General features: G+C 45.1%; 1 protein-coding gene across 3 annotated transcripts; it reads left to right on the top strand.

Moving 5' to 3' along the window:
* Window positions 1–323: 323 nt before the first annotated feature.
* LOC112612440 (zinc finger protein 888) lies at window positions 324–26011 on the top strand. 3 transcript variants are annotated; one of them, XM_025366975.1, is made up of 7 exons: window positions 12573–12708; window positions 15855–15981; window positions 16591–16606; window positions 22683–23523; window positions 23776–24063; window positions 24148–24610; window positions 24863–26011. In XM_025366975.1, exons 1-7 carry the CDS (start codon window positions 12694–12696, stop codon window positions 24961–24963), a joined length of 1851 nt encoding a protein of 616 aa, XP_025222760.1. In that variant the 5' UTR covers window positions 12573–12693; the 3' UTR covers window positions 24964–26011. The 3 variants fall into 3 exon arrangements, with proteins under 3 accessions (XP_025222759.1, XP_025222760.1, XP_025222761.1); XM_025366976.1 differs by lacking the exons at window positions 16591–16606; window positions 23776–24063; window positions 24148–24610; window positions 24863–26011 and adding exons at window positions 17162–17169; window positions 18463–18572 and having other exon boundaries at window positions 22664–22836; XM_025366974.1 differs by lacking the exon at window positions 16591–16606 and adding an exon at window positions 324–369 and having other exon boundaries at window positions 12607–12708; window positions 22664–26011.
* Window positions 26012–27862: the final 1851 nt, after the last annotated feature.

Here is a 27862-nt window from a genome sequence, read left to right as displayed (position 1 = left end):
TGGGCCCTCAGCATGAAATCGTACGTTCCTTCCAGGCAGGGCTTTGCATTTCACATTCTAGTTCGCATCCCCCTTGCAGACAATTCCAGGACTTTTGAATCATGCCTCAGTCTTCCTGGCTGCCCTTGCCTCCAAAACCCGAAAACAGAGGCGATGGGAACGAGGCTGAGAGAGTCACAGGTCCCGCCGCGGCCCCGCCCTCTGTCGGTTTTGAAGGGCAAAGTTTTTCGGTCTCACGCCCCGCCCCTACCTTACCCAGGCCCCGCCCACCTCCTCGAGGGTCCCGCCCAGGCCTCTCTTCCGTCCTGCGCGCGCAGATTCTCGCAAACCCGGAAGCGGATCGCGTGGAGTGGCGGTCCCACCGCGGTGGTGAGTTTCGCTCTGTGTTGTGTTAAGTCTGCGCTTCCCAGGTCCCCGGCGCTTCTGTACCTGGCACGTGGCGTCCTCATAGACCTGGGAATTCTCGGCCGTCTTTCTTCACCCAGACGTCCCCGTGAGAGTCCGGGGGTCGCTTCCTTTTGGGTTTAAAGTCACCTTAGGCTCGCCCCGTCCCGAATCTTTCTGCTATAGGGCAATGTATACACTTCCCATCGCCTAGTTTTCCTGCTCAAAACCTTTTTCTGACTCCTCGCGACCCGCACTTTTTAAACTTACCGCGAGGCGGATTCCCACCCTGGGCGCCTCCCAGTTTTGTCTTAAGGCACCGTCGCCCCCCACCTCCCTCCTCGTGCTGCGCCCTAATGCTCCCCAGGTCTTCCCTCCGTAATCACCGTTTCTCCTGAGCCCGCGTTGGGGTGGTACCCGGGGGCCTGTACTATGACACCGGGTATTCTTGCCTGCCCAGCTCCAGCCCCTGGAAAATGCGCTCCTTCGGGATGCAGGGGTCTTACTCCAAAGCCCCCTGTGATTGTGTGGGCCAAAGGGATCAGGAGACTGGGAGAGAGCAGTAGAAAACCTGAGACAGAGAAAAGAAGAATGAGAAAGACCGTAACAGATGGCAACGTAGAGGATGGGTGAGGGATTTGCTGAGAGACAGCAAAAATGAAAAAAAAAAAAAAAGAAAAAGGAGGAGAAAAGCAACTGGAGAAATGTAGAGAAAAGCTAGATGTACAAAGAGATGAAGGACAGCAAGGTAGGGAGAAGGGCAGCAAAGAGGGAGGCTCATCAGAGTGAGGGAGAGGAGGAGGAGGGATTTGGAGCCAGGGCAGACAGAGCAGAGTGGTGCTGTTAGTGAGGAGAACAGAGGGAGAACCACAGCAGGGAGGACACCTGGGGATCTGGGGTGCTAGATCTGGGGTGCTAGAGAGTGGGGACAGGGGGGTTTAACAGGGAAGATAAAATTTAACAGGGAGAGCAGAAGAGGTGCAGAGATGGGAGAAGAGGCAGAAATACATGGAGATTGAGGATGATCGAAAGATTGGGGAGAAGGAGCAACAACAGGTTAAATAAGTTGCGAGGATGGAGCAGAAGAGGTAGAAGAGAAGAAATAGAGGGAAGAAGGGGATAAACAGCAGAAGAGGAGAGGGGTACAAAATGAGGAACAGAATTCCAGGGAAAAAGAAAACAAGAGCTAGAGGGAGAAGGGGAGAATGAGAGATAGGTACAGAATTAGGGAGGGAAGCACAGTAATGAAGACAGAGTGGCTGAGCGCAGTGTCTCATGCCTGTAATCCCAGCAATTTAGGAGACTGAGGCAAGGAGATTGCTTGAGTCCAGGAGTTCGAGGCCAGCCTGGCCAACATGGTGAGAACCCCATCTCTGCCAAAAGAAAAAAGGAAATTATCTGGGTGTGATGGTGCACACCTGTAATCCCAGCTACTCTGGAGGCTGAGGCAGGAGGATCACTTCAGCCCAGGAGGTCCAGGCTGCAGTGACCCGAGATCATGCCACTGCACTCCAGCCTGGTCAACAGAGCAAGATGCTGTCTCAAAAGAAAAAAAGGGGCAGGGGACTTCATTGGATATGATTAGTTGTGATATGTTGACTTCTATGTATATAATCTAATAACTTAAAATTTGTTTATATAGATGAGATTGAGAATTTTAAAATTCCTATCTCTAAGGCATGTACATTCTATAAATCTTGGCATCAGAGGTCAGCTTCCACTTGGAATCCCTATTCAGCCCCAGGGTTCTGTCTCAATTCACTTGTTAGACATTCTCTTTCCTTTTCCCAGGGTGGAATAGGAAGTGGGGCAGTGAAGTGAGAGAAAAAAATCACTTTCTGTTATCATGTAATAGTTTTAATTTAATTAATTAATTGATATTTTGAGACAGAGTCTGGCTGTATCGCCCAGACTGGAGTGCAGTGGCGTGGTCTCCTCCAACTGCAGCCTTGCCCTCCTAGGCTTAAGCGATCCTCCTACCTTAGGCACTGGAGTAGCTGGGACCACAGGTATCAGCCATCAAGCCTGGCTAGCTTTTGTATTTTTTTTTTTTTGTAGAAAAGGGGTTTCACTATGTTTCCCAGGCTGGTCTCAAAATTCTGGGCTCAAAGAATCCTTCTGCCTTGACCTCCCAAATTACTGGGATTACAGTTGGGATTCCATAGAGGAGCCACTGCACCTGACCTACATCGTCGTTTTTGTTTGTTTGTTGTTTTTGAGATGGGATCTCGCTCTCATCCAGGATAGAGTGCAATGGCACAGTCTCGGCTCACTGCAATTTCTGCTTCCCGAGTTCAAACGATTCTACTGTCTCAGCCTCCCGAGTAGCTGGGATTACAGGCATGAGCCACCATGTTTAGCTAAATTTGTGTATTTAGTAGAGACGGAGTTTCTCCATGTTCGTCAGGCTGGTCTCGAACTCCCGACCTCAGGTGACCCGCCCACCTTAGCCTCCCAGATGCTGGGATTATAGGTGTGAGCCCACGCCCAGCCCATAGTACTTTTGAAAAGGGACATCAGGGTGCAGTGGCTCACGCCTGTAATCACAGCACTTTGGGAGGCTGAGGCGGGTGGATCACAAGGATCACAAGGTCAGGAGTTTGAGACCAGTTTGCCCAACATGATGAAATCCTGTCTTTCCTAAAAATTCAAAAATTAGCTGGGTGTGTTGGCACACGCCTGTAATTCCAGCTACTCAGGAGGCTGAGGCAGGAGAATCACTTGAACCCAGGAGGTGGAGGTTGCAGTGAGCCAAGATTGTGCCACTGTGCTCCATCCTGGGTGAGAGTGAGACTCCATCTCAAAAAAGAAAAATTGGAAAAAAAAAAAAAAAGGAACATCAAAGCCAGGGGTGATGGCTCATACATGTAATCCCAGGACTTTGGGAGCCAATCACCTAAGGTCAGGAGTTCACGACCATTCTGGCCAGCGTGGTGAAGCCCCATCTCTAGTAAAAATACTAAAAAAGTAAGCCAGGTGTGGTGGTGTGCGCCTGTAGTTCCAGCTGCTCGGGAGACTGAGGCATGAGAATCGCATGAACTTGGTAGGAAGGGGTTACAGTGAACCGAAATGGTACCACTGCACTGTAGCCTGGGTGTTCATCTCAAAAAAACAAACAAACAAAAAAATAAAATAAAAAGCAAAAGAGACATCAAAAGTGCTTTTTTCTCATTGTGTAATAGATTTCCTTTTTTTTCTTTCTGATTCCTCTTCATTTCTTTCTTTCTTTCCTTATTCTTTTTTTTTTTTTTTTTTTGCAGTTTGAGATAAATCTGAATTTTAAAAATTCCTTTTTAAATACATAATCACTTCTTCTGAAAGATGCCTTTGTGGCATCCAAAAATCAGCTCACATCATTCCTTTCTGTACATGTATATGTTCTAGTTATTTTCCTGTTGACATCTGAATTTGTTAGATTTTTTAAAAACAATTTCAAAGTAGTTTCTGTTTGAAATTAGTTGTGTCTGTTTCAGATCGAGGTCTGCATGCTTTCCACTCTTTATTATTTATTGGAAACCTTTAACATCAAAATGTAGTTTAACCAGTTAGTCTATTTTTCAGTTTTCTTTCCTTATGTCATCTGTCAAAATCTTGAGCTGTGAGCTATTAAGTGCATGTTTCCCTCAAGGCACCTCTGGTCTATGTGGACAAATGTTGAAAGCCCAACTCCTCACTGTGGCTCCACGGCCCTGTGTCCAGGGCCCCTGCCAGTGTCCAGCCTCCTCCTGGGAGCTTGCCTCCATCTCCTGACTCCCTCTGCCCCAGGCATATTGCTTTTCTCTTTTCCCAAACATCAAAACCCTTCCTGTCTCAGGTCGCTGTCCCTGCTCTTACCCTGTGTCCCTAAATGATCATGGCCCTGTCCCTATCTCCTCCTTCAGGTCTAGGTTCAGAGATGTCTCCCATGCCTTCCCACCCCCACCTGAAGTTCCCTCTGCCCATCAGTTTTTTTCATGTTACTCAGATTTTATTATCTCTGCATCAGTCATGTCAGAAATGCTCTTTTTATTTTTTTTAATTTTTTTTTGAGACAGAGTCTCACTCTCATCCAGGCTGTGAGTGCAGTCTTGTGACCTTGCTCCCTGCAACCTCTATCTCCTGGGTTCAAATGATTCTTATGCCTCACCCTTGCAAGTAGCTGAGATTACAGGTGTATGCCACCACACCCGGCTCATTTTTGTATTTTAATTTTAATTTTATTTTACTTTTGAGTCTCAATCTGTTGCCCAGGCTGGAGTGCAGTGGCACGATCTTGGCTCACTGCAACCTCCACCTCCCGGGTTAAACCGATTCTCCTGCCTCAGCCTCCCGAGTAGCTGGGATTACAGACACCCACCAAGCCCAGCTACTTTTTGTATTTTTAGTAGAGATGGCATTTAACCATGTTGGCCGGCCTGGTCTCGAACTCCTAACCTAAAGTAATCCACCTTTCTTGGCCTCTCAGAGTGCTAGGATTACAGGCCAGAGTCACCGTGCCTGCTCCTATTTTTGTATTTTTAGTAGAGACAGGGTTTCACCATGTTGGCCAGGCTGGTCTCGAACTCATGACCTCAGGGGATTAATCTGCCTTGGCCTACCAGTGTGCTGTCATTACAAGCGGGAGCCACCGTGCCTACCCAGAGATGTGTTTCTGCATGGATTATTTTGAGTGTTTTGTGTCTCCGTTCATTGGAGGATACCTGTTTCCCATCTTGGCCACAGGACAACTGCAGCATCTACTTTGGGGTTGTGGTTCAGATGCTGAGGTGTCCTCAGGGAACACTGAGGCAAGTGTGGGGATGGTCCCACATTTCTTCTGGAAATTTCAACTCTAATTGGTCTGAACTTCCTGTGGCTATTTATTTCAGTCAAAATAAGAGGAGAAGGCCTCACTAAGGTCAGAAAAGCCCAACAGACCAGACCTTATGTCCTCAGGCAGTGCCAAGGCATCCCCATTTTTGTCATCTGTCACTGCCTCACTCCAGCTCCCGGGTCTTCCGTGCTCTGCACATCACCAGGGCCCACTTTGGCCATTATGGGCAGAGGCTTTGCTACCAGCAGGTGATGCGCTCAGAGTCAGGGATCCTGGATTCCCTTCAGGAAGGGTGGGGAGAAGATCAGGGTCCTGAAGGGCATGAAGGACACACCCCTACACAACTACTTCTGTTCTGGAGGAGCTGGAGGCTCCATGACTTCAGGAAGGATTCTTCCAAGGATCTTCAAACGTCAAATATTTCACGTTAAAAGCTACGGAACTTTAATTCTGAGCCTTGAGATGAAGGTGGTCATGCAACCAAAGTCCAGTGGCATGCAGGCGGCAACTTTTTTTTTTTTTTTGAGACGGAGTCTCGCCCTGTCACCCAGGCTGGAGTGCCGTGGTGCCATCTCGGCTCCCTACAAGCTCTGCCTCCCGGGTTCATGCCATTCTCCTGCCTCAGCCTCCCCAGTAGCTGGGACTACAGGCGCCTGCCACCACGCCTGGCTACTTTTTTGTGTGTTTTTAGTAGAGACAGGGTTTCCCCGTGTTAGCCAGGATGGTTTCGATCTCCTGACCTCGTGATCCATCCGCCTCAGCCTCCCAGAGTGCTGGGATTACAGGCGTGAGCCACCGCGCCCGGCCGCAGGCGCAATTTTTTAGAGTTTTCCTGGCCAGGCGTGGTGGCTCAGGCCTGTAATCCCAACATTTTCGCAGGCGGAGGCAGGCGGATCACTTGAGGTCAGGGGTTAGAAAACAGCCTGGCCAACTTGATGAAACCCCCTCTCTAGTAAACATACAAGCCATTACAAGGCGTGGTGGGGCGTGACTGTATTCCCAGCTACTTGGGAGCCTGAGGCAGGAGAACTGCTTGAACAGGGAAGGTGGAGGTGGCAGTGAGCCGAGATCATGCCCCTGCACCCCAGCCTGGGCGACAGAGCAAGACTCCATACTGAAAAAAAAAAGGGTATACAATTCAGTTTCCTAATATCAATTAAAAAAAAAAGTTTTGGCCAGGTGAGGAGGCTCAAGCCTGTAATCCCAGCACTTTGGGAGGCCGAGGCTGGTGGATCAAGAGGTCAGGAGTTTGAGACCGGCCTGGCTAATGTGGTGAAATCCCATCTCTACTAAAAATACAAAAATTAGCCGGGCATGGTGGCACGTGCCTGTCGTCCCAACCCGGGAGGCGGAGCTTGCAGCGAACCGAGATCGCACCACTGCACTCCAGCCTGGGTGACAGAGCGAGACTCTGTCTCAAAAAAAAAAAAGTTTTCCTGTAAATAATTAGGAAGACTAGGCAGCCCCAGAGACAAGACCTCCTGGCATCATTGTCCCTTCTTCTGGAGTGATAAAGTAACCTTCCTTTAAGTGTATTAATCCGTCACCAGTCAAGTTGCTACAACCTATGCACTGGTCTTGAATGGAAAATGTGGTGATTCTGCTAAAGCTTCTCTGTCTTTCCCTGTGTGTGTGTGAAACATTAACGTCTCTGCTTGGGAACACGGACCCCCTTCATTTGGAATTGAGGTTTCCAGGTGGCTATCCTCAAGCTTTGTGTTCACATAAACTATATACTTAACCATGTATTCTAAATTTTATTATTTATGGCTGACATCAGTTTCTGTCGGATTGTAGGGGCCTCACTAGAGAGGGCATCTGTCGCTATGTTGTAATATCACACTTGCCAAAACGACATGGATTAGCATTTCCCCCCCTTCCTCTGCATGAAGCTAATTAGCCGACGCAGATGGTCACCTCCATTACCAAGTAGAGCCACAATGAACTATGTGTGACCAAGGGTGTTGTCAAGCCCTCTTCCCTGAGGACTAATTAGTGTTTATCTTGAAAACATACACTTAGGCCAGGCACGGTGGCTCACGCCTGTAATCCCAGCACTTTGGGAGGCCGAGGTGGGTGGATCACCTGAGGTCAGGAGTTTGAGACCAGCCTGACCAAGAAGGTGAAACTCCGTCTCTACTGAAAATACAAAAATTAGCCCAGCGTGGTAGCAGGTGCCTGTAATCCTAGCTACTTGGGAGGCTGAGACAGGAGAATTGCTTGAACCCAGGAGGCGGAGGTTGCAGTAAGCTGAGATCGTGCCACTGCACTCCAGCCTGAGTAACAGTGAGACTCTTGTCTCCAGAAAAAGAAAAAAGAAAACATGTACCTAAAGAGTCGTATAGAACAGTGAAGTTTCTCTGTTTTCAACCTCTCAGCTGTTTGTCTCTATTTCCCATCACATTCAGGTCTAAGGCTCTTTATTAATAAAATGGTTTTTCTTTCTTTCTCTGTTTTCATAGTGAAGATGATTTTTCATCTGGGGAAGATTTTTTTAGTTTTCTATTATATTTTCTCAACATTTAAAAAGCGAAGTAAAGAGTATTTCTTGGGCCTGGCATGGTGACTCATGCGTGTAATCCCAGCACTTTGGGAGGCCGAGGTGAGGAGAGCAGCTGTTTCTCTTACTGTCTCCTGTTTCTGAAGAGGAGGAGGAAGTAAAAGTTGAAAAACAGGAATGAAGTCAGTGGCAAGACCAGCCAGTGCCACTGATTACCAGACCTGGAGGTTAAAAGATTAACCCCCAACTCTAACCACATGTGCTCTCAATCTAACAGGACCCTGTCACGTGGAACCACTTAGAGCTGTAAGCCCTTAAAAGGGCCAGGAACTCTTTCTTTGGGGAGCTTGGCTCTTAAGACGTAAGTCTGCTGACGCTCCTGGTCGAATAAAAACCTCTTCCTTCTTTAATCCGGTGTCTGAGGAGTTTTGTCTGCTGCTCCTCCTGCTACATTTCTTGGTTCCCTGACTGGGAAGCGAGGTGATTAAGGAGGCAGCCCCTTAGGCCGCTTAGGCCTGCCCTGTGGAACATCCCCGTATGGGGGACTCTGGCCAGCTTGAGCAATGCGGATCCTGAGAGCGCTCCTGGGTAGGCAATTGCCCCGGTGGAAAGCCTGTCGGAGCGGTGCACAGCAGGCCCCCGCAGAGGATCAACCCAGTGGCTGAACACTGGGAAGGAACTGGCACTTTAAGTCTGGAAATCTGAAACTTGGTAACACTGGTCTTTGGAACTTGTCCCCTCCATTTGAGTAGAAGTGTGGCCTGATCACCCACGGTGTGCCTGTACCAGCGCCTTGGTTTTTTACTTGACTTGAATTGCTTGATACTTTGGATTTGGTTTTGACCTGGCTTGGATTTCTGGATACACTGATTTTGGTTTTGATTCTGGTTTGGTGTAAACTGAGAAGGTGCGTGTGTGCCCTTTTTACCCATTCTTTGTTCTGTGGTGTGCGTGTGGTGTTAGTGTGTTTTGTCTCGAGGAAACATGGGTCAGACACAAAGTAAGCCCACTCCGCTAGGAACTGTGTTGAAAAATTTTAAGAAGGGATTTAGTGGAGACTATGGGGTTGCTATGACACCAGGAAAACTTAGAACTTTGTGTGAAATAGATTGGCCAACATTAGAAGTGGGTTGGCCATCAGAAGGAAGCCTAGACAGGTCCCTTGTTTCTAAGGTATGGCACAAGGTAACTGCTAAGTCAGGACCCTCAGACCAGTTCCCATACATAGACACTTGGTTACAGCTGGTGCTAGACCACTCACAGTGGCTAAGAGGACAGGCAGCAGCAGTGCTAGTAGCAAAGGGACAGATAGTCATGGAAGGATCCCGCTCCACCCGCCGAGGGAAATCAACTCCTGAAGTTCTGTCTGACCCAACACCAGAAGACCCATTGCAGGAGATGGCACCAGTGATCCCAGGGGTGCCTTCCCCTTACCAGGGAGAGATGCTGCCCACTCTTGAGCCCACAGTGCTTGCATCTCCGCAAGACAAACATATCCCTAGGCCACCCAGAGTAGACAAGAGAGGATGGGAAGCCTCAGGAGAAACCCCTCCCTTAGCAGCTCGACCAAAACTGGGATGCAAATGCCCCTGAGAGAGCAGCGGTATACTGGGATAGATGAGGATGGGCACATGGTGGAGAGGCGTGTTTTGTGTACCAGCCCTTTACCTCTGTCGACCTTCTGAACTGGAAAAACAATACCCCGTCCTATACGGAAAAGTCACAAGCTCTAATTGATTTGCTCCAAACTATTATCCAGACCCATAACCCCACTTAGGCTGATTGCCACCAGCTGCTCATGTTCCTCTCTAACACAGATGAAAGGTGGAGAGAGCTCCAAGCAGCAACCAAGTGGCTGGAGGAACATGTACTGGCTGATTACCAAAACCCCCAAGAGTATGTAAGGACCCAGTTCCCAGGAACCGACCCCCGGTGGGACCCAAATGAAAGAGAGGACATGCAAAGGCTGAACCGACACAGGGCAGCTCTCCTGGAAGGATTAAAGAGGGAGCCCGGAAGGCCACAAACATTAACAAGGCCTCTGAGGTCATCCAGGGAAAAGAAGAAACTCCAGCACAGTTCTATGACAGGCTATGTGAGGCCTATTGTATGTATACTCCCTTCCATCCCGTTAGCCCTGAAAATCAGCACATGATTAACATGACTTTAGTCAAAGTGCAGAAAACATTAGAAGAAAAGTGCAGAAACAGGTTGGGTTTGCAGGAATGAATACGTGACAGTTATTTAGAAATAGTTAACCAGGTGTTTGTAAACAGGGACGCAGTAAGCCATAAGGAAAACAGCAAAGAGAATGAACTTTGGGCCCGGCGAAACGCTGACCTGTTAGCTGCAGCAATCCGAGGGGTCCCCCCAAAGAGGCAAGGGAAGGGGGGTCCCAGGAAAGAGACTCAGCCTGGCTGTCAGAGCTTGCAACGTAACCAGTGTGCTTATTGTAAAGAAATAGGACATTGGAAGAACAGATGCCCTCAGCTAAAAGGAAAACAAGGTGACTCAGAGCAGGAGGCCCCAGACAAGGAGGAAGGGGCCCTGCTCAACCTGGCAGAAGGGTTATTGGACTGAGGGGGACTGGCTGGGGGGTATAACGGGGAAGAGAGTATTTAACAGGGAGAGCTCAGGAGGTGCAGAGATGGGAGAAGAGGCGGAAATAGATGGAGATTGAGGATGATCTAAAGACTGGGGAGAAGGAGCAACGAGAAGTTAAATAAGTTGTGGATGGAACCCAGCTAATTTTTGTATTTTTAGTAGAGACAGGGTTTCAGCATGTTGGCCAGGCTGATCTTAAACTCCTGACTTCAGGTGATCCACCCACCTTGACCTCCCAAAGTGCTGGGAAAACAGGCGTGAGCCATCACACCTGACCACCCATGTATTCTTGATTGAAAAAATTTGCTTATGTCTTAGTTCAACTTTCCCTGTTTTCTTTCCTTTTCTTTTCTTTTTTTGAGATGCAGTTTTGTTCTTGTTGCCCAGGCTGAAGTGCAATGGCGGGATCTTGGCTCACCGCAACCTCAACCTCCTGGGTCCAAGCGATTCTCCTGCCTCAGCCTTGCTGAGAAGCTGGGATTACAGCCATGCGCCACCACGCCTGGATAATTTTTGTATTTTTAGTAGAGACGGGGTTCCTACATGTAGGCCAAGCTGGTCTCCAACTCCTGACCTCAGGTGATCCGCCCACCTCGACCTCCCTGTTTTCAAGGTCAGTAGTTGTGTGTTTACACTGCTGCATTTTGTAAATGTTACTGTACTTTTCTCATAAGGGAAAATTAAATGTTAGGAATTAAAGGCATCAGAACCTTGCAAAAGAAGTTTCTTTAGCCCAGGTATGTGAAAGATACTTCTCTAATTCTAAAGGATAGGGTGATAAAGACCAACCCTCCCCATTAGCCCTTCCAGCCCCCCATGTAAGAATTCAGGCACATCTTCGTACTCATCTCAGACCTTCTCAGGGTAACTCTGTGAAAATGTTTTCACTGTGAGGATAGCACAGCTAAATCCAAAGCAGGTCATTCAGTCCCCGGCAGGGAACCCTCCACTGGCTTCCTGTGTTCCCTGGGACAGAAGTCCAGCTCTTCACTGTGGCTCCACAGCCCTGTGTCCAGGGCCCCTGCCAGTGTCCAGCCTCTGCCTGGGAGCTTGCCTTCATCTCCTGACTCCCTCTGCCCCAGTCACGTTTGCTTTTCTCTTTTCCCAAACTCCAAAACCCTTCCTGTCTCTGGTCATTGTCCTGCTCTTACCCTATGTCCCTTGGCAGCTCATTTACGATGCTGTCCTGTCCCTTTCTCCTCCTTCAGGTCTAGGCTCAGAGATGTCTCCCATGCCCTCCCACTGCCATCTGAAGTTCCCTCTGCCTGTCAGTCTCTATCACATTACTCAAGTTTATTATCTGTGTCAATCACATCAGAAACTAGGACTTTAAAAAAAAAAAAAAAGATCTCACTGTGTCCTCCAGGCTGTGAATGCAGTCTTGTGATCTTGGCTCACTGCAACCTCTGTCTCCTAGGTTCAAGTGATTCTTGTGCCTCAACCTCCCAAGTAGCTGAGATTACAGGTGTGTGCCACCACACCTGGCTAATTTTTGTATTTGTATTTTATTTTAGAGTCTTATTCTGTTACTCAAGCTGGAGTGCAGTGGTGTAATCTCGGCTCACTGCAACCTTCACATCCCAGGTTCAAGTGATCCTCCAACCTCAGCCTTCTGAGTAGCTGGGATTACAGATGCCCACCAAGCCCAGCTACTTTTGTATTTTTAGTAGAGACGAGGTTTCACCACATTGGCCAGGTTGGTTTCGAACTCCTGACCTCAAGTAATCCACCCACCTCGGCCTTCCAGAGTGCTAGCATTACAGGCTTGAGCCATTGCACCCGGCCCAATTTTTGTATTTTTAGCAGACACAGGATTTCACCATGTTTGCCAGGCTGGTCTCGAACTCCTGAGTTCCAGTGATGCTTCCACCTCAGCTTCCTAAGTAGCTGGGATGACAGAAACACAGACATGCACCACCGTACCTGGCTAAGTATTTGTATTTTTGGTAGCGATGGGATTTCACCATGTTGCCCAGGCCGGTCTCAAACTTCTGAGCTCAAGCAGTGTACCCACCTTGGTCTCCCAGAGTGCTGGGATGACAGGCGTGAGTCACCACATCCAGCCTCTGCATGGGGTTTGGTCAGGGCTGGGTCTGTGCTCTGAAGGGGAGCTCATTCCAACCCAGCTCCCCACTGCTGCATCGTGTGTAGGGGCTTCTCCAGAAGGGGAGTGGGAGTTTCCTATAGGGGTTTATTATCCCTGGTGTGGTGGGCAGCAGGGGGGACCGTACTTCCTCAGACTGAGGTCTCCTTTGTTTGTGTCATTGTGTTACAGGGAGGGGGTGTGTTGATTCTGAGCAATAAACAGCATATTTTTAACATTCAGGATTGACTTCTAAAGACTCTTGGTACGTGAGGAAGAAACCCTGAGGAAGAAACTCGGAAGAGGAAGAGGAAAGCAGAGGAGTCAGGGATGGCTCTTCCTCAGGTGAGATGATATTTCGGTGGAATGTTCTGTCTCCTTCCTTTCAGAAACGCTGGGCCTTGGAGTTGGGAATCTTCTCTGAGTCTGAAGCGTCCTGCCTGACAGGTTTGCTCGCACTCACCCATGCCTTCCCTCAGTCCCTCTCATCTCGCTTGGATTCCATGTCTCATGACCCAGTGACCTGAAGTTGGGAAGAGGCTGCACTGGGCATGGGCCTGGGAAGGGCTCACACCAGACATGGATGGAGACAGGGTGAGGGTCCCGTGGCGTCAGTGCTGTTGGGCAGCAGGGATTGTTCAGGGGCCACATCTGGATGCACTGTCAGCTCTCTGTGGACGAAGATTAGAGCAGCTGCCAATGGAAGTCACGTATTAATGTGCACAGAGAACATGGTAAATTCTAGAAAAGAAGACCAATAAGGGGAAATGTTTTCTGCCTGATTTTAAACTACATTTTTAGGTAATTGAGTGAGCCTGACCAACATGGAGAAACCCTGTCTCTAGTAAAAATACAAAATTAGCCAGGCATGGTGGCATGTGCCTGCAATCACAGCTACTCAGGAGGCTGAGGCAGAAGAATCACTTGAAATCGAGAGGTGGAGGTTGCAGTGACCTGAGATTGCACCATTGCACTCCAGCCCAGGCAACAAGAGCAAAACTCTGTCTTAAATAAATAAATAAATAAAATGGAAATGAATGATACATGAATGATTCCATCATCATGTTAAGAATATAGAATCAACATAAATAATAGCAGGAGATTCATTAAACTATTCTTAGCACATTACGCTTATGGAGACAGTGGTGTTACTATGGAGAGACTTGTGAAGCAGGCTTTTGGTAAAAATGGTTATATTTTTTCTCAAATATGGGAGCAGTACTTATTTTTTTTTTATTCTAGAGGATAAAGCCATATTCTCATTCCACCTATTATTATTTTTGTTATTTGTTTCTGAAACAGAGTCTTGCTCTGTCACCCAGGCTGGAGTGCAGTGGCATGATCTTGGCTTACTGCAACCTCTGCCTCCTGGGTTCAAATGATTCTCCATCCTCCAGGCCAGGCAGTTGAAAGGGTGATTGCTTCCTCTAGGAAGCGGCGTTTCCTGTTTTCTTAGATCTGACAAGATTCCCCCCTGCCCCCAACTGCCAAAGTATCCTTTTCCAGCAAGATGAGATTCTTCTTCAGTTAAACAAAACTTGCTACTTTTTGTATATTTAAAACCTATATATTTGTGTATATATGTATACACGTGTGTACATATGTATACCTATATGTACGCACGTGTATGTGTACACATATGTATACGTGTGTGTGCAAATATGTATACATGTGTGTGCATGTATACACACAAGTATACACGTGTGTGTATGTATACACATGTGTATGCACGTGTATATGTGTATACATATGTGTATGCATGTGTGTATATGTGTGTACATATGTGTATACGTGTGTATATGTGTGTATATACATGTATATGTGTGTATATGTGTATGTATATATGTGTGTGTGTATGCACACCCCCACACATATATACATACACATACATATATACACACATATGTATATATTTTGAAAATCTTTTATGGTTTGAAAATCTGGGACAAATGACAACCCTTTGTATTAACATTTAGTTTTTTGTGAATCTGTGTAGGTTTTGTTATGCAGCAGGACGAGCCGCAGACAAAACCCCTCAGACACTGAGTTGTAGAAGGAAGGGCTTTATTCAGCTGGGAGCCACGGCAAGCTATCGTCTTAAAATCTGAGCACTCCGAGTGCACAATTTCTGTCCCTTTTAAGGGTTCACAACACTAAATATTTCACATCAAAGGGTCGTGATTGAGCAATCTAGGGGATACGTGACAGGGGTTTCATGCACTGTGTGGTCAGAGTGAAACAGAACAGAGCAGGGAGTTTCATAATGTTCTTCTATACAATGTAGTTGATTTTTAACTACTAGGTTTAGGCCAGGCAGGCCCAGGCCTGGTTTTGGGCCTGGTACCGGGCCGCCTGTCTGGTTTCACTTCCTTGTTTTTTTTTCTTAAAACGGGTACTGAGTATAAAACAATGTGAGAGGGTCTCTCTCTTCCCTCAGTTATTTTGTGAACATTTACAAAATGGATTTTGTACTTTGAGTAATTTTGTTTTCATGTATTTTATTTTGAGATGGGGTCTCACTTTGTTGTCTAGGCTGGAGTGCCCTGGTGTGATCGTAGCTCACTACAACCTCCACCCTCAGGGTCAAGCCATCCTCCCATCTCAGCCTTTCAAGTAATTGGAACCACAGGTGCCTGCCATCACACCTGGCTAATTTTTTATTTTTTTGAGATGGAGTTTCTGTTGCCCAGGCTGGAGTGCAGTGATGTGATCTGGGATCACTGCAACCTCTGCCTCCTGGGATCAAGCCATTCTCCTGCCTCAGCCTCCCACGTAGCTGGGATTACAGGCATGTGTCACTGTGTCTGACTGATCTTTCACTGTGGGCATTGTCATCTGTGAAGACATCACTCATGCTTGGTCTCATCTAGATACTGAATGTCACTTGGTGTGTCCATAAAAGTTTCAAACATTTCTATAACAGAAACTCTGCGTTGATTTTTTAATTTATTTCTTGTATTTTTTACAAACATAAGAAATTCATACTGACAGGGTGTCTTGACCTCTTCAAAAAGTATAATAAAGACATCATGTGAGGCCAGGTGTGGTGGCTCATGCCTGTAATCCCAGCACTTTGGGAGGCTGAGGCAGGCGGATCACAAAGTCAGGAGATCAAGACCATCCTGGCTAACCGGTGAAAACCTGTCTCTACTAAAAATACAAAAAAAATTAGCAGGGCGTGGTGGCAGGCACCAGTAGTACCAGCTACTTGGGAGGCTGAGGGAGGAGAAGGGCGTGAATCCGGGAGGTGGAGCTTGCAGTGAGCCAAGATCATGCCACTGCACTCCAGCCTGGGCAACAGAGTGAGACTCCATCTCAAAAAAAATAAAAAGAAAAAAAAAAAAGACGTCATGTGGTGAAAAATCCCTTACTCGGATGTCAGAACATTCACTACAATTAAATCCACACTTTCCCCTCTCTCCTCTTCTCATTTTCTGTAAAGATAAGAACTCGTCCCAGAACCATTTGGTTAAAATGTGTTTTCATTTCAGGGTCTACTGACATTCAGGGATGTGGCCATAGAATTCTCTCAGGAGGAGTGGAAATGTCTGGACCCTGCTCAGAGGACTCTATACAGAGATGTGATGTTGGAGAATTATAGGAACCTGGTCTCCCTGGGTGAGTTTAACTTCCCTCCTGGGGATGTGCCCTTGTGAATCTTTGCATTTTCTCTTGTTTCTCTTGGGTGCCACATCCTTGCTTGACTCAAATGGAAGCCATATTGATTTTGAAATGAAAAGCTTCATGATGTAGCATCTGGACTTTCACGGTCCCCTTTGTTTAGATGTTCTGCTTTCTTCATGATAGCTCAGTGGGGGCTTCAGGACTAAAGTAGGCATAAAACTTTACAGCAGGCTGGGTATGGTGGCTCATGTCTGTCATCCTGGCATCTTGGGAGACTGAGGCGTGTGGATCACTTTAGATCAGGAGTTCGAGACCAGCCTGGCAAATATGGAGAAACTCAGTCTATACTAAAAATACAAAAATTAGCTGGACGTGTGGGTGCACACCTGTAATCCCAGCTCCTAGAAAGGCTGAGGAAAGAGAATAACTCAAACCTAGGTGGCGAAGGTTCTAGTGAGCTGACAACACACGACTGCACTCCAGCCTGGGTGACAGAGCAAGACTCTGTCTCAAAAAGCAAAAATAAAACCTTTTGGCAGACTTTAAACATCTCCAGTTCCCTGTTTGCTTCTCCTGTGCTTTCAATTCAGTAGTTCTTGGAAGAGAGCTCGATGTCCACGTATTACATATTACAACGTTCCCCAAGCATTCAGAAGGAGGCAGTCAGCGGAGCAATTAGTGAAATATTTTCCTAGATTCATCTGTAATGTCTTCCTTCCTACAGAAACGTAGGGCTGGGTCTCTAGAAAAGCTCCAGCACGTTATGGTCCTTTCTTTTGATAAGCAGGAGTCTCTTTCTGACCTGCTGTCTCCATGTTGGAGCAAGGGAAAGAGCCCAGGACCGTGGAGAGTGAAGTGAAAATAGCAAAAATATCCAGCTGGGTGGGAATGTATTACAGGTGTAAAGGCAGGTAAGAGCTCAGATGGGCAGAGTGGAAGCTCCACCTTCCACTAGTGTGTGGGGAAACTCTGCAAGTGGGAGAATTCTGTGGGAAAAGAAAAGTTTAAATCCTGAGATCTTTGAAAGGACGTCTTTCTTTGCCCTTGCTTATCTCTCCGCTCTTTCTTTTCTTATGACAGAGTTTCACTCTGTCGCTCAGTCTACAGTGCAGTGGAACGATCTTGGCTAACTGCAGCCTCCGCCTTTCAGGCTCACAGGATTCTTGTGCCCCAGCTTTCTGGGTAGTGGGACTGCAAGCACTCACCACCATGCCCAGCTAACTTTGTGTTTTTAGTAGAGATGGGGTTTCACCATGTTGGCCAGGCCGGTCTCAAACTCCTGATCTCAAGTGATTCACCTGTGTCGGCTTCCCAAAGGGCTGGGATTACAGGCGTGAGCTGCCATGCCCAACCATTGTTATTATTGTAGATAGTTTTGTCTTTTAGTTCTTAGTAAACATGTAAGTGGTTGAAGCATGATTCCAGGGTGAATATAACAACCACGTTAGTGTCCATTCCTTTCAGTATGCAGAAGTGAAGTGTGTTGTATAGATATTTGGGCCAAGGTTATTGTTACAGGTATGTTAAACATCTTAAACTTATAGTATAATAATGAAACTTAAAATTTCTGTAACCTGGTCGGGTGCAGTGGCTCACACCTCTAATCCCAGCACTTTGAGAGGCCGAGGGGGGTGGATCACCTGAGGTAAGTTTACAACCAGCCTGGTTAACATGGTGAAACTTCATCTGTACTATAATTACAAAATGTAGCCAGGCACAGTGGTGGGCAGCTGTAATTCCAACTACTCAGGAGGCTGATCCAGGAGAGTCACTTGAACCCAGGAGGTAGAGGTTGCAGTGAACCAGGATCGCGCCATTGCACTCCAGCCTGAGCCTCCGTCTCAAAAAAAAAAAAAAAAAAAATCCATAATCTGCAAAAACTACTTCTTCTCCAAGAGAACTTTTTTATTTGTCAGAATTATTTCTGTGTATGTTCCATTTTCATTAACATATTTTTACAGTGTTTTTTCATGACTTTTAATTTTAAATAACATAAAAAAAGTTTAGTTATGAACAAAAGGTACACATATGCAAGTTTCTGTATCTGTCCATTTGTTAATTTATGTATTTATGAGACATAGTTTTGCTGTCATCACTTAGGCTGAAATTCAATGCTGCGGTCTCGGCTCACTACAACCTCCGTCTCCAGGTTCAAGCAATTCTCCTCCCTCAGCCTCCCGACTACCTGGGATTACAGGCATGAGTCGCCATGCCCAGCTAATTTTGTATTTTTAGTAGAGATAGGGTTTCTCCTTGTAGGTTAGGGTGGTCTTGAACCCCCGACCTCAGGTAATCTGCCTGGCTCGTCCTTCCAAAGTGCTGGGATTACAGGCATGAACCACCATGCCCGGCCTATCTGTTTTTTTATTTACCTTTACTGGAAAACTTTGTATGTGCTTGTGGGTTGCAGTTACTGTTTAGCCTTCTTTCATTTTTTTTTTTTTTTTGGTTTTGTTTTCTTTGAGACAGTCTCAGTCTGTCACCCAGGCTAAAGTGCAGTGGTGTGATCTCGGCTCACTGCAACTTCCAACTCCCAGTTTCAAGCGATTCTCCTGCCTCAGCCTCCCAAGTAGCTGGGACTACAGGTGACTGCCAACACACTGGGCTAATTTTTTGTGTTTTTTAGTAGAGATGGGGTTTCAGCTTGTTAGCCAGGATTGTCTCAATCTCCTGACCACGTGATCCTCCTGCCTCAGCCTCTCAAAATGCTGGGATAACTGGCATGAGCCACCGTGCCCAGCCTGCCTCAATGTTTTTAAAACATGGTATTACTGGCTGGGCCCGGTGGCTCACGCTTGTAATCCCAGCACTTTGGGAGGCCGAGCGGGGTGGATCACTAGGTCAAGAGATCGACACCATCCTGGCTACCACGGTGAAACCCCGTCTCTACTAAAAATACCAAAAATTAGCCAGGCGTGGTGGCAGGCGCCTGTAGTCCCAGCTAATCTAGAGGCCGAGGCAGGAGAATGGCATGAACCCGGGAGGCGTCGGAGCTTGCAGTGAGCTGAGATGACGCCACTGCACTCCAGCCTGGGCGACCCGAGACGCCATCTTTAAAAAATAAAAAAAAATAAAATAAAATGTGTTATTGCTATTAGATGGTTTCAAGTATTGCAAGTTTTACAGTACAGACTCTAAACTTCCTTTGTTTCATTAGATTTGTCAGGCTTCGGTGATATTGATGATGAGATGCTCTTTTTCCTGTCTCTGTCATTTCACTGTCTTGTTAGAAATAGCTTAGACTGGCCAGCTGGGGTGGCTCACTCCTCTAATCCTAGCACTTTCAGAACCCAAGGTGGGCAGATTGCTTGAGGTCTGGAGCTTGAGACCAGTCTGGACAACATGGTGAAACCTCGAATCTACTAAATGTCAAAAATAGGCCAGGTGCAGTTGCTCACACCCATAATTCCAGCACTTTGGGAGGCTGAGACAGGCCAATCACTTGAGGTCAGTAGTTCGAGACAAGCCTGGCCAACATGGTGAAATTCCATCTCTACTAAAAATATGAAAGTTAGCTCTTCATGGTGGTGTGCACCTGTAATCCCAGTTACCTGGGAGGCTGAGGCAGGAGAATCACTTGAACCCAGGAGGTGGAGGTTGCAGTGAGCCAAGATCATGCCAACGCACTCCAGCCTGAGTGACAGAGTGAGACTCTGGGCTGAGGAGGGAGAATCACTTGGGGTAGGATAATGGTGCCACTACACTCCAGCCTGGGTGATAGAGCATGACTCAGTCTCAAAAACAAAGAAAAAAGGAAATAGCTGAAACTGGGAGGCTTAAGATACAGAAATTTATTTCTCATGAATTTGGAAAGCAAGAAATCCAAGAGCAAGGTGCCAGCCACATTGTTTCCTGGTGAGAGCCTTCTTCACAGTTTAACTTGGCCATCTTCCTGCCGTCTCCTGATATGGTGGAAAGAGGAACAGGAAATGAGCTCTTTAATGTCTCTTTATAAATGCACTGTTAGTATTCACCGGTAGTTAACACCCATGGCTCAATTCTCTCAAAGTCCCTGTCTGCAGGAACATCCTATTAGAGAATGCCAAATCTACCAAAGCTTCTTTGAGGAGAGTCATTATTTATTTTATTTTATTTTTTTGAGATGGAGTCTCATTCTCTCGCCCAGGCTGGAGTGCAGTAGCATGATCTCGGCTCACTGCAACCTCAGCCTCCCAGATACAAATGATTCCTGCTTTAGCCTCCCAAGTAGCTGGGGTTAAAGGCACCCACCACCAAGCACAGCTAATTTTTTTGTATTTTTAGTAGAGATGGGGTTTCACCATGTTGTCCAGGCTGGTCTCGAACTTATGACCTCATGATCTGCCTGCGTCAGCCTCTAAAAGTGCTGTGATTATGGGCATGCACCACTGCACCTGGCCGTTACTCAATTCTTTTTTTTTTTTTTTTGAGACGAAGTCTCTCTCTAGTCCCCCAGGCTGGAATGCAGTGGCACAATCTAGGCTCACTGCTGCAGCCTCTGCCTCCCAGTGCCAAGTGATTCTCCTGCCTCGGCTCTTCAGAGTAACTGGGATTACAGGCATCTGCCACCATGCCCGGCTAATTTTTGTATTTTTAGTTGAGATGGGGTTTCACCATGTTGGCCAGGCTGTTCTAGAACTCCTGACCTTGGGTGATCCACCCACCTTGGACTCCCAAAGTCCTGGGATTACAGGCATGAGCCACCATGCCCAGCCATAGTCAATTCTTATTCCTTATAATGCTGTGTATTTTCTTGACCTAATGTATTAGAAGGTAGTGATCTTAACATGTATTTCAGCTCTTATGTTGTGTACTGGTCGTAAGAACAAGTTGTGGCTTTTTTCTTTTTGTTTTTTTTTTTTTTTTTAAGACGAAGTCTTACTCTGTCACCCAGGCTGGAGTGCAGTGGTGCGATCTCGGCTCACTGCAAGCTCTGTCCCCCGGGGTTCACACCATTCTCCTGCCTCAGCCTCCCGAGTAGCTGGGACTACAGGCGCCCGCCACCACGCCTGACTAATTTTTTGTATTTTTAGTAGAGACAGAGTTTCACTGTGTTAGCCAGGATGGTATTGATCTCCTGACCTCATGATCTGCCCGCCTTGGCCTCCCAAAGTGCCGGGATTACAGGCGTGAGCCACCGTGCCCCACCGGCTTTTTTTCTTAAGAGGGAATTGTTTAAAATTCTGTAGGCTGTATAAATCTACTTACTAGTTTCTTGCTTGTTTTATCGTGGGTTACAATATTTTATTATTGATTTTTATGACTTTACATGTGAGTTTTCAGTACGTGGTATGCAATATAACTGATGCATTCCACTCATTAATGTGAAAAGTGCCTCCAGGTGCAGTGGGTCATGCCTGTAATCCTGGGATTTAGGAGGCCAAGACATGTGGGTCACCTGAGGTCAGGAGTTTGAGACCATCCTGGCCTATGTGGTGAAACCCCATCTCTACTAAACATATAAAAATTAGCTGGGCATGGTGGGAAATGCTTGTAATCCCAGCTACTCAGGAGGCTGAGGCAGGAGAATTGCTTGAACCCTGGAGGTTGAGGTTGTAGTGAGCCCAGATTGTGCCATTGCACTCCAACTTAGGTGACAGAGCGAGACTCCATCTCAAAACAATAAAAATACAAAAAATGTTTTAAGAAGTCACAGAGTACCTGTTCCACGTGGATATAGGTAATTTTGTAACAGTTATTCAGAAAAATATGGTATTAACATTTTCTTTTTTTTTTTTTGAGATGGAGTCTCACTTTGTTGCTCAGGCTGGAGTGCAGTGGAATGATCTCAGCTCACCACAGTCTTCGCCTCCCAGGTTCAAGCAATTCTCCTGCCTCAGCCTCCCAAGTAGCTGGGATTACAGGTGCCCGTGACCACTCCCAGCTACTTTTTGTATTTTTAGTAGAGATGGGGTTTTACCATGGTGGCCAGGCTGGTTGTACTCCTAATCTGAGGAGATCCACCTGCCTTGGCCTCCCAAAATAGTGGGATTACTGGCGTGAGCCCCCACACCCTGTCTGTTTTCTTTTTTTTTACTCAAAGTCTCACTTTGTCACCCAGGCTGGGGTGCAGTGGTGCGATGTTGGCTCACTGCAACCTTTGCCTCTTGGCTAAAAGTGATTCTTGTATCTCAGCCTCCCGAGTAGCTGGGACTACAGGCACGGGCGACAGCACCTGGCTAATTTTTGTAATCTTTTGTTGTCTTCTCAGTGCTATGATTGTTTGATAATAAGAATTTCCATTGATTTTGATTATCCTTACAAGAGCTTGTTGTGGATTATTTACCAATATAATACATTGTCCAGTCCTTTAGCATTTATTTCTATACAATAAATATGCTGTAAATATGAAGAATATATATTTTTCTTCTTCTTGTGACAGTGATAAATTTTTTGCAAACTATGACACACTTTAGGGTCAGAGTGGACAAACATTTCTTACTTTAGGCTTATACGTGTTTGTGCCCTATCAGTGTTTTGTCATGATACTGGAAATAGAATTCCATAGAAATGATTTGAAGGACATGAAATCACCCTTCATTTATTAAAGAATATTCCTCCTTTTGTGTTCCTAAACTTTGAAGCTCATGTTTGGGAAGTTTAAAATAAGTGTTGTTTTTGGTGTCATATTTACACATTTCAGTATTATATACCATCTGTACTTAATTGGAAACCTATTGGTGTTTATATTTTGTAGCTATCTCTTCCAAATGCAGGATGAAGAAGTTCTCATCAACAGGGCAAGGCAATATAGAAGTGATTCACACAGGGACACTGCAAAGCCAAGCAAGTCATCACATTGGAGAAAGTTGCTTCCAGGAAATTGAGAAAGATATTCATGATTTTGTGTTTCAGTGGCAAGAAGATGAAACAAATGTCCATGAAGTATCCATGACAGAAATAAAAATGTTGACAGGTAGTACAGACAAATATGATCAAAGGCATGCTGGAAACAAACCTATTAAAGATCAGCTTGGATCAAGCTTTCATTCGCATCTGCCTGAACTGGACATATCTCAGCCCAAAGGGAAAATTGATAATCAAGTGGAGAAGTCTATCAACAATGCCTCCTCAGTTCCAACAGCCCAAAGAATTTCTTGTAGGCCCAAAACCCATGTTTCTAATAACTATGGGAATAATTTCTCCCATTCTTCATTACTCACACAAAACCAGGATGTACACATGAAAGTAAAATCTTTTCAATGTAATGAGAATGGCAAATCCTTTAATTGTAGCTCACTCTTTAAAAAACATCAGATAATCCATTTAGAAGAGAAACAATATAAATGTGACGTATGTGGCAAGATCTTTAATCAGAGGCGATACCTTGCACGCCACTGTAGATGTCACACTGGAGAGAAACCTTACAAGTGTAATAAATGTGGCAAGCTTTTTAGTAAAAAAGCACACTTTGCATGTCATTATAGACTTCATACTGGAGAAAAACCTTACAAGTGTAATGAGTGTGGTAAGAGGTTTGGCGGCAATTCAGCCCTCTTAGTTCACAAGACAATTCATACTGGAGAGAAACCTTACAAGTGTAATGAGTGTGGCAAGGTTTTTAATCAACAATCAAACCTTGCACGTCATCATAGGCTTCATACTGGAGAGAAACCTTACAAATGTAAAGAATGTGACAAAGTTTTCAGTCGCAAATCACACCTTGAAAGACATAGGAGAATTCACACTGGTGAGAAACCATACAAATGTAAGGTTTGTGACAAGGCTTTCAGACATTATTCATACCTGTCACAACATACTGTAATTCACATTGGAGAGAAATCTTACAAGTGTAATGACTGTGGCAAGATGTTTGGTGACAATTCAGCCCTCTTAATTCACAAGACAATTCATACTGGAGAGAAACCTTACAAGTGTAATGAATGTGGCAAGGTTTTTAATCAACAATCAAACCTTGCACGTCATCATAGGCTTCATACTGGAGAGAAACCTCACAAATGTAAAGAATGTGACAAAGTTTTCAGTCGCAAATCACACCTTGAAAGACATAGGAGAATTCACACTGGAGAGAAACCATACAAATGTAAGGTTTGTGACAAGGCTTTCAGACGTGATTCACACCTGGCACAACATATTGTAATTCACACTGGAGAGAAACCTTACAAGTGTAATGAGTGTGGCAAGACCTTCGTTCAAAATTCATCTCTTGTAATGCATAAGGTCATTCATACTGGAGAGAAACGTTACAAGTGTAATGAATGTGGCAAAAGTTTTAATCACAAATCAAGTCTTGCATATCATCATAGACTTCATACTGGAGAGAAACCTTACAAGTGTAATGATTGTGGCAAGGTTTTTAGGACACAGTCACAACTTGCATGTCATCATAGACTTCATACTGGAGAGAAGCCTTACAAATGTGAAGAATGTGACAAAGTTTTCAATTTCAAATCACGCCTTGAAATACATAGGAGAGTTCATACTGGAGAGAAACCATACAAATGTAGGGTTTGTGACAAGGCTTTTGGGAGTGATTCATACCTTGCACAACATCAGAGAGTTCATACTGGAGAGAAACCATACAAATGTAAGGTTTGTAACAAGGCTTTCAGGTGTTATTCACACCTGGCACAACATACTAGAATTCATACTGGAGAGAAACCTTACAAGTGTAATGAGTGTGGCAAAGCCTTTAGTGCGCAGTCAACACTTATTCACCATCAGGCAATCCATGGCATAGGGAAACTTTACTAAAGTAATGATTGTCACAAAGTCTTCAGTAATGCTACAACCATTGTAAATCATTGGAGAATCCATAATGAAGAGAGATCTTCAAAGTGTAGTAAATGTGGCAAATTCTTCAGACATCATTCATACACTGCAGTTCATTGGCGAACTCATACTGGAGAGAAACCTTACAAATGTCATGATTGAGGCAAGGTCTTCAGTCAAGCTTCATCCTATGCAAAACATAGGAGAATTCATACAAGAGAGAAACCTCACAAGTGTGATGATTGTGGCAAAGCCTTTACTTAACGTTCACACCTCATTAGACATCAGGGAATCCATAATGGACAGAAATCTTACAAATGTCATCAGTGTGGCAAGGTCTTCAGTCTGACGTCACTTGTTGCAAAATATCAGAAAATTTATTTTTGAGATAATAGCTCCAAATGCAATGAGTATAGTAAACCATCAAGCATTAATTGAATTAGAGTCAATTCAGCATTGACTCGAGTTTGAGCTGACTTAACATTGAGTTCAAGCATTAATTGACATTAAACTGTTTATGTTAAGAGGATTAGGCTGAGTGTGGTGGCTCTCACCTGTAATGCCAGGACTTTGGGAGGCCAAAGTGGGTAGATCTTTTAAGGTCAGGAGTTTGAGACTAGTGTGGCCAACAGATGTGAGCCACTTTTACAGCCTGTTTTTTGTTTAACAAAAACTGATAGGGATTTTTTGTGTGTGTGTGTGAGCAATAAAGCATTTTAATCACCTGGGTGCAGGTGGGCTGAGTCTGAAAAGAGAGTCAGTGAAGGGAGATGGGGTGGAGCCATTTTATAAGATTTGGGTAGGTAGTGGAAAATTATAATCAAAGGGGGTTGTTCTCTGGCTGGCAGGGGTGGGGGTCACAAGGTGCTCAGTGGAGGAGCTTTTGAGCCAGGGTGAGCCAGGAGAAGGAATTTCACAAGGTAATGTTATCAGTGAAGGCAGGAACAGGCCATTTTCACTTTTGTGGTGCAAGGTCAACTGATAGGCATTTTTATGGGTATTGTGTTAAATCTAAATCACATTGGGTTATATAATTATTTAACAATATTAATTTTTCAAAACTATCAATATGGGTTGTATCTATGTTTTTAACCATTTTGATCAACATTTGTAGATTTCAAGGTACAAGCTTCTCGGCTTTGTACGTTTATTTGTATTTCTTTAAGTTCTCTATCAAATGGAAGTGTTTACATTTTCTTTTAAAATTGCTTATTGTTAATGTATGGAAATTCAAGTAATTTTTGGTGCTGATATTGTGCAAATCCACTGAATTAATTTAGTACCAGTAATATTTTGGTTGATTCATTGTAATTTTCTACACAGAATATCATGTCATCTACAAACAAATATAAATTTCTTTCTTTCTGATTTTGATGAGTTTTCTTTCTTTTGCTATTTAATTGCTCTGGCTAAGAGAGACAGTTTTGTGTGTGTGTGGTTTTTTTTTTTTTTTTTTTTTTAGACCAAGTCTCAGTGTCGCCGGGGCTGGAGTGCAGTGGCACAATCTTGGCTCACTGCAAACTCCACCTCCCAGGTTCACGCCATTCTCCTGCCTCAGCCTCCCGAGTAGCTGGGACTACAGGCGCCTGCCACCAAACTGGGCTAATTTTTTGTTTTTTTAGTAGAGTCGGGGTTTCACCGTATTAGCCAGGGTGGGGCAGACAGTATTTATTCAATAGAAGGAGTGACAGCATTCTTGAATTATGTGAGATCCTATAGGAAAAGCATTCCATTTTCTGTGCTTGGTTATTTCCATTGTTGAGGTAGATTGCCTTCTCTATCTATTTTGTTTAGGATTTCTATGATGACTGGATGTTGAATTTTGTGAAATGCTTTTTCTCCATCTACTGAGGTGATGTGGTTTTCATCTTTCATTCTCTTCAAGTGGTATATCACATTGATTTGCTTGAATATGTTGAACCATCCTTGCATCCCAGAAGTAAGTGGCACTTGCATATCTACAATCCTTTTATATATCCTTTTGAATACACTTTTCTAGTACAAGGGGTCTTCAAGAAGCTCATGGAAAAATACGTATTATGAGAAAATTGTGCATGAATTTCACACTTTTTGGACCAAAATAAACTGGTACAAATCTGTTATAGCTTGTCTGAACAGGCTGTAGTTTGAGGCACTCAGAAGGATGAGACATGAGTTTGAAAAGAGACTCTATCAAAGCAATATCAATTCTACTAAACTTGAAATAAGAAGAAACATCAAATTTACAATGAGACCAGATGCAGTGGCTCAGGCCTGTAATCCCAGAACTTTCAGTGACTGAGACAGGTGGGTCACGTAAGCTCAGGTATTCAAGACCAGCCTGGGCAATGACGGAGCGAGATACTATCTCAAAAAAAAGAATACTTGTGGGAAAGTTTGGGTAGAGAAATAATATCATTGATGCTTTATGAACAGGTTATGGGGACAATGCCCAAAAAAACAGTTTGTAAATGGATAACTCATTTTGAATTGGGACAAGACAGTGTTGAAGGTGATGCAGGGAGCAGCAGGCAGACCACATCAGTTTTACAGAAAAAAAAATAAATCTTGTTCATGCCGCAATGAAGAGGACTGACAGCTAGCAGCAGAAACAATAGAGTTCGAGAACAGTCTGGTTAACATGGTGAAATCCGATCTCTACTAAAAATATAAAAGTTAGCTGGCATTGTAGCAGGATGAGCCGCAGACAAAACCTCTGAGACACCAAGTTGTAGAAGGAAGGGCTTTATTCAGCTGGGAGCATGGGCAAGCTACTGCCTTAAAATCCGAGCTCCCTGAGTGCACAATTTCTGTCCTTTTTAAGGGCTCACAACACTAAAGATTTCACATGAAAGTGTCGTGATTGATTTGGCAAGCAAGGGGGTATGTGACAGGGTCTGCATGCACTGGTGGTCAGAGAGAAACAGAACAGGGCACGGAGTTTCACAGTGATCTTCTATACAATGTCTGGAATCTATGAATAACATCAGTTGCTAAGTTATGAGTTGATTTTTAACTACTGGGTTTAGGCCACGCAGGCCCAGGCCTGGTTTTGGGCCTGGCGCCGGGCTGCCTGTCTTTGGTTTTACTTCCTTGTTTTTTATTAAAACAGGTACAGAGTATAAAACAATATACAATGTGAGAGGGTCTCTCTCTTTCCTTAGCATGGTGGCGGCCACTTCTA

The sequence above is a fragment of the Theropithecus gelada genome, chromosome 19 (assembly GCF_003255815.1).
Source record: "Theropithecus gelada isolate Dixy chromosome 19, Tgel_1.0, whole genome shotgun sequence".
NCBI lineage: Eukaryota > Metazoa > Chordata > Mammalia > Primates > Cercopithecidae > Theropithecus > Theropithecus gelada.
Note: the sequence above shows the minus strand (reverse complement) of the source record. Positions and strands in the feature narration are given on the sequence as shown.